Source organism: Triturus cristatus, chromosome 6, assembly GCF_964204655.1.
Source record: "Triturus cristatus chromosome 6, aTriCri1.1, whole genome shotgun sequence".
Classification (NCBI taxonomy): domain Eukaryota; kingdom Metazoa; phylum Chordata; class Amphibia; order Caudata; family Salamandridae; genus Triturus; species Triturus cristatus.
In genome coordinates, this window is record NC_140589.1 from 518141786 (window position 1) to 518149117 (window position 7332).

The 7332-nt window shown below is 46.5% G+C and overlaps 1 protein-coding gene across 4 annotated transcripts in view; it reads right to left on the reverse strand.

The window, feature by feature from the left end:
• CGAS (cyclic GMP-AMP synthase) overlaps positions 1-7017 on the reverse strand; it is a 222844-nt gene extending 215827 nt beyond the window's left edge. For 2 of the 4 annotated variants that reach the window (XM_085610943.1, XM_085610945.1), the window contains exon 1: positions 6108-7017. In XM_085610943.1, coding sequence (XP_085467069.1) covers positions 6108-6866 — 759 coding nt within the window. In that variant the 5' untranslated portion in view covers positions 6867-7017. The remainder of the gene's footprint in view (positions 1-6107) is intronic. The other 2 variants (XM_085610944.1, XM_085610946.1) reach the window with 1 other exon arrangement.
• Positions 7018-7332: the final 315 nt, after the last annotated feature.

Genomic DNA, 7332 nt, shown 5'->3' on the forward strand with positions numbered 1-7332 from the left:
ACTGCAGTCTTTAGTCTCTTATTGAAACAGTGGTGCACATAGATATCGAAGTGGACAGGATCTATCGTGGACAATATTCCACAGCTTTACAAAACAGTTACCATATATTTTGTTAAAGAACAACTGTTCCTGAATGGTTAATGCAGACCTTGAGTTGTCTTAGGCCGAAAGGAAAGGAGGGAGTTCATTGTCAACTTAAGGATGTGTGGGGCACTGGGCAAGGCATATGTTGGGGCCCCCGGTTCAGAACTACTTTGATTTTTATTACATATTGTCTGCTAATTCAAGCACACATAATGCCAATACTTATACTTTCACAGATGGTGGTCACACAGAAATAGCTGACATAGGTCTTCCCCGGTGTCCCAAAAAAATCCTTCTGGATGACACTAGGTAGAGAGAGAAAGAGTGAGAAGTATTGTATTGTATACATTTTTTGTATAGCGCGTCTGCCACCCAACGGGTATCCTGGCGCTTAGAGACCGTGATAACATGAAGCATGTAGAACGAGCAGCCGCTAGTCAGAGGCGGTGCTAACTATTCCTGGCGAAATAGCCAGGTCTTAAGGTCTTTCCTAAAGCCCAACAGAGATTTGGCCTGTCTCAGATCTTGGGGAATCTTATTCCAAAGGCGGGCTGCCGCAGTGCTGAAGACCCTTCCTCCCATCCTCGCTAGTTTTACTCTGGCAACAGATGCCAGGCTTTGGCTAGTGGACAGGAGAAGTCTTTTTGGTTCGTACCAGGAAAAACGCTCTCGTATAGGTAGCGGGCCTATGTTGTGTAGGGCTTTATAGACCAGGACCAGGGACTTAAAACTGATTCTGTCTTTAACAGGCAGCCAATGAAGGTCCCTCAGCGCCAGCGTCACTGATGAATCACGCTGTCTCCCGAGGGCTAGTTTAGCTGCCATAGATTGTACTCTTTGTAATCCCTGCACAATGTATTGGGGAGCACCCAGATACAGGGAATTAAAGAGTCCAGCCTGCTCAGGATCACGCTCTGGACCACCAAGGACCTGGTCTCGCTTGGAAGTAGCGGGAGAATTTGACGAAGAGCTCTCATCAGGGAGATGCATGTACTGATTGTTTTGTTGGCCTGAGATTGCATCTGAAGGTCTTCGTCCATCATGACCCCCAGATTGCGAACTGTTTTTGCTGCAGCTATGGGGGCGTCCTCTGGTCTAAGCCTGAACTCGCCCATAAGATGTTTGGACATTTTAGCTGCATAGCAGTGCAATAGCTCCGTTTTCCCAGCATTCAGCTGTAACGAATTGGCCTTCAACCAGTCAGAAACCTGCCTCATACAAGCCTGGAAAGAGCTCAAAGAATCTGCATGCTCTCCTTCAGTGGAGAACAGCAGTTGGATATCGTCCGCATAGTTGACCACTTCAATCCCATGAGATTTTATTATGGGGATCAGGGGTCCTAGGTAGACATTGAAGAGAATTGGACTAATTGCCGAGCCCTGAGGCACTCCATAACGTACCGGGGACCATGGGGAGACAAATGGCGTCAGGGTGACTGCCTGTTGACGGTCAGCCAGATAGGACTGTAACCATTTTAAGGCATGGCCCGTCAGCCCCAAGCCTTCCAATCTAGCAAGCAGGACCGCAAGACTAACCGTGTCGAATGCGGCCGACATATCCAACAGCACCAGTACTGAGGAACTTCCACTGTCGGCTCGCATTCGAAGTTTATCCAACACGGTTGTCAGATCGGTTTCCGTCCCATGCCCTGGCCGGAATCCAAACTGGTCCCTATCTAGGAGAAGATTTTCTTCCAGAAAGTCAGACAAGGATTTACTGACCATTTTTTCCTAGATTTTGACCGGGAATGGCAAAAGAGATATGGGACGGAAATTAGCTGACAACGATGGATCTAGGGATGTTTTTTTCAAAAGGGGGGTGACTATCGCCTGCTTCCAACAGCTTGGTACAACTCCTTCATTCAAGGATTGGCAGCAAATTTGCCACAGATCCGGGAATAAGTCAGGGCCGTACTCCTTCCAGATCTTATGAGGAATGGGATCGAGGGGCGACCCGGACGATATCTCCCGAGCTATGCTGTTAAAAACGTCCTCCGTGGGGGGTTGAAAGAAGTTCAAAGAGGTGTCCCTCCTAGTATCTTCAGTAATCAGCGGTATTTCGATTATGTTCTGATCAAACCCTCCCACAATCTTAGTGACTTTATCGGTGAAAAAGTGGCAATTTCGTTGCACAGGTTTTGTGAAGGCTGAACTTTGTTGGCCAAACACCCGGGGTTATTGAGATCCCTTATGACGTTGAAGAGGGCCTTAGTTCCATTGGGTGCCTGCAAAATGGAGCTAGCGTAGAATTGAGATTTGGCCTCCCTAATAGCCAGCTTGTATTGTGCTTGTATTAATTTTAGAGGTTTTTTTATCTGTTTCTAGGTACGACCTACGCCAGCTTCTTTCAGCCTGTCGGCGAGCTGAGCGCAGCACTTTCAGCTCCCCATTGAACCAAGGGGCCGAAGGTGTTCACCTCACCCTGAGCTTTTTTCTTGGGATACAACCCTCCAACACTTTATTAATGGAATTACTATATCTATTATAGTTATCCTCAGGTGTCTCCTCTGGATTGAACAAGTTCCGTCCTGAGAAAAAAGGGACTATGCCCTTTTTGGAGAGTTTCGCCCAGTCTCTCCCCCACCGGAAGGTAGTTTGGTTTTTTCCTGCCGGCTTAGCTCCCGGTATAGTTAGCCTAAATTGTATTAAGAAATGGTCAGTCCAGCTTAGCGGTAGTATGCTGAGTACCTCAGTTTCAGACTGTTTAGCAAAAACTAGGTCGAGCATATGCCCTCTCTTGTGAGTTGGTTTTTGAATAAGCTGGTGGACGCCGCAGTTCTCGCATATGAGGCTCAGGGCTTGCAAATGATTCCCTAAGCTCCCTGTCTCCCAGAGATTAAAATCACCCAGAAACAACAGTCTAGAATGCGTTGATGCTAAGGCGACAATAGTGTCCAGTAGGGCCTGATGGTTGGAGTTCAGGCCCGGGGGTCTATAGCAGACCAGGCCAGTCAGCAGTCTCCCCTTGAGCTCCTGTAGGGTGAAGCCCAAGATTTCATATCCTACTATATCTTTGATCTGTAATGAGGCACAATCCCACTTCTCCTTAAAAATTAATCCTACCCCTCCTCCTCTCCCAGTCAGGCGTGGCTTCTGGAGGATCTTTTAGCCAGCCAAGTAGAGGTAGGCAGAGAGGGTGAGGGACTGAGATGGGTAAATAGAGGCGAGATAAAATCTGAGATCACTTTCCCAGTGGGCTCCTGTGAAGGTAGGTGCCCTGTGCAATTGCTAAGGTGATCAACCGTCCGTAAATTTCACGGACCGTCCGTAATTTGGATCTCACATTCGTTGTCCGTGAGGATCCCCTTTTACGGACACCTTTTGTTCGTAATTTTGGGCATTGGGGAACATCACTGTTCCCCTGCTAGAAGCCTCAGCCCCCTGATAGGGCCACCTCTCACTCCTCTGAGCACAAGAGCAGCCCCACCTCGCCCATTGTCATTCTGTCTGTGGATGATTGCCACATACAGAAAGACAATGGGCCAGTCTGGGCTCTTACTACATGTGGTGGGCCTCCTCCTGCCTCGGTCTAGGGTAGGACATTCAGTCAGGTGGAAGAAATGAACAAAAACGCCAATGTTGCTAGGTGAGAATCCAGTTCATGAAAAGGTGGTGAAACAAGTTTTTTTTAAAAAGGATTAGGAGTCTTTCACTGTCTCATCATTTTGGAAAACTGATGCATTTTCAATGTTATATTGAACAAAGCCATGGTTGCTACTTTTTTAAAAAATTTATGCAACTATCAACCATTGACAAAGCCAATCGTTCTGACTAGTAGGTGTAACACTACTTGTTGTGTTATATATCTGGATGCAATGACAGAAGCAGCAAATTACCAGTCGGGCGGCAGGCACACTATGCCAAGCACAGATTTTTAACTTCGGTGTTTTAAGCCATGCCCTTAATTACATCGAACACCCCCTTTGGAGAGACCCTCCAGTTTTTTCATCCCACTTAAAGCCCTGGAAACAACACCCTATCACAGTAGCACTGTGCATCATGCACGACTTATGACTTCCACTTTTTCGGATTGTCTATGTACAGGGGCATAGTGAGTGAGCCCTCCCCTGCCCTATCCCTTGCTTTAGGAACTACAGCGGGGGTGAAGTCCTCGATGGGCCTCTTCTGTCTGCAACTCAGCAGACAAAGGCTCATCTCATAATTAATGTGAAAAGATGTGCAAGTGAAGGGCTGGTTGGATGGCTGGATGGATTACTGAAAGGGTGAATGGATGAATGAAAGGCTGAATGGATGGATAATGAGTGAAAGGATGGATGAGAGAAAAGGTAAATAGATGGATGTATGGGTGGAAGGGTAGATGGACGGGTATAAGGATGGATGGATGAGTGATAGGGTCAATGGATGGATTCATTAATGAATGAGTAGATGGATGGAAGGAAGGATGGGTGGCTAAATGAAAGAGGGATGGAGAGAGAAAGGGAGGATGGATGGATGACTGAAAGGGTGGATAGGTGGAAGGATGAGTGACTGGGTGGATGAATGAGTAAGTGAAAGGATGGCGGAATGCATGAAAGGGTAGATGGCTGGATGGATGGATGAGCGGAAGAGTGGATGGATGTGTGTACGGATGGATAAGGTGAAACGATTGATGGAGGGATGGATAAGTGAAAGGGTGGATGGATGAATGAATGAGTGGAATGATGGATGTATGGAAAGATAGATGATGGATAGGTTTGCAAATGGTTGAATATTGACATGGATGGGCACACAGATGGAAAGAACGGAATGAATGGAGAAACACTGAACGATGGATGAAAGAATGATTACGCCTTATAACCCCCATTATCTTAAGTATATTTCCTATAGATTGACTTTCACATTTATACGAGTCATTGTCTCTATATAATATGTGTGTGAGGTAACGCACTCCAACACCCTCTCCTACTTACTTGGGATGAGCAGCACTATAAAAGAAATTAAATACACATGAGAGAGGGTCGATGTGAAGAGGAGGGTCACCATTGGAGGGTGCATCAAGTGTTTCCCTTGGAGGCTGGAAAGGTGTGTTTTGTTACCACAAAAAGACCTGCACAATACTGAAAAACCATGAAGTGTACAATTGTCTCAACCTAATAAACATTTTCACTTGTACTTAAGTGGTTGTCTATTTACTTATATACTATTGTGCGACTCTTGTGATGCGTCTGTGAAACTTACCTTTTGTCCTGAATTTTTACCTCCTGTCCTGAATTTTTGTCCTGAATTTTGACCCTTTGTCCTGTATTTGTACACTCACTGGCCTGAATTTGCACCCACGCCAGTTGGTCACCCTAGCAATTGCCTACTTTGCCCACCCTTAAAATGTCTCTGAAGGAGTCTCCTGTACTGTAAAGGAAGAGAAGGGAAAGACACCAAACAGAAATAATACTTATTTGCATGTTGCTGCAACATGCAACAATGTAAATGTGCGTAATTCGTAAATCAGCAAATCTAACTTTTGAAAGCACTGAAAGTTCTTCAACACGGAATATTTGTTCACATTTTGAAGTAGGGTAATACGGTGTTTGATAAAAAAAAAAAATGTGGCTGACTGTTTTGTACCGTAATACGTTTTCAGACTATTTTTTTTTTAACATATTCTCAGTGATTTCTGGCAAAGGCACTACAGAAACACGCCACTATTCCGTAGTGCACCAAGCACTATTCAAACTAGTGACTTTCTCGTGAAACATACAAATCTAAAATTACTGCAGTAACCACGTGAGCTTTCCTACCAGAACAATGGATGTCTCACGAATTGGTTTCACTTGCGTTTATCATTTAAGATGTGTGCCTTTGCATCATATGTATGCAGGAGTACGGCCAACAACATTTTTACAAACGAATGCGTTGTACGCACAGGATTTGCCCTTCTATCACAGGATGTTAAGTTTAAAAAATCAAAAGAGTAATGCAGCTCGAACCTGGTTCGCTAGTCCCAAAGTCGGCAGCTCCGCAGTTGGACCGCATCTGCTCCTTGAGATAGAAAGCCACCCCAGCCCAGGCTCCCCATTGTGCACTCACCTTCACCTTCTCGTAGTAGCTGCCCGTGGGCAATCTCTCGATATCTGCAAACATGGGGTGCTCTTTGATGCCGCGAATAACGTCGCTAATTAAGGGGTTTACATCTTCCACAGCCCGCGAGATCTCGTCCGCGCGGAGCCGTACGCTGTTCGCTACCTCCCTCAAAGACTTGCCCCGGCTGCTGCTAGGTGGTAGTGTGGGTGAAATTGGAGAGGTGTTGTTCAGCTCCAGGGGTGATGAGGACACCGCGGACTTTGATGGTTTGGTGGCCGAACTGGCTACACTGCCGGAAGATGCCTTAACCACCCCGTCTGTGCTGGAGTGGCCGCTGGCGGGAACAGGTTTGCTTTTGCCTCTCGAACTGGCTTTTTTGGCTGTTGTATCATCCTCGCTGCTGTGAGGTGGTAGTCGGGGTGACACTGAAGAGGCGGCTTTCGGCTCCCGGGGTGATGAGCACACCGGGGACTTTGATGGTTTGGTGGTAGAACTTGCTACACTGCCAGAAGCATTAGCTGTGCTGGCGGGAACAGACTTGCCTTTACCCCTTGAGCTGGCATTTTTGGTTGTTGTCCCATCTTCTCTTGTTGACTTCTTAGCCCCTGCAGGCCCCTTTTTGCTACCCCTTTTGATGGTATCCCGTTCCTGCCCATCAATCTGCGAAGTCGCCATGGTTTGTGCCCCTAGACCCTTGGGTGCTGGAGTCTTTCCTCTGCCTCCCTCCCGGCCCGGCTTCTTCTCGTCCCCCATGATATCCGGCATCTGCTAAATGCTGCCCAGTGCAGAGGGCGAACCCGGAAGAAAGGGGAACTGCCAAAAGAGGAGTGAGGTTCAATTAAGAGAAACGTAATATTGTTTAGACTATGCAGCAGTGCTGGAAAGGAGAAAAACTCAATGCGGGATCCCACCAATTGAGGGTCAAGGTGTGGCAGCAGAAAGGGGTGGAGTCACGAAAAGGGGAACCAAATAAATCCTCTTCTGCAAAGCGACAGATTGGCAAAAGGGTTACATGTAGCAGTAATGTTTGACCTGGTTTAATTAATTTGTCACAAACGAACTGCAATTTAAACTTCCTTTTGAGGTTAAGGCAAGTGCTTCAGAATTCTGAGTGTGCACAGCACTGTTTAGGGGATAATAATGCAGGTAAGCTAAGCATTCTTAACATATAATGCCTAAAGGTATGAATTATATGTGCCTCATACACCCCGTATCGCTCATTGTCTTATGT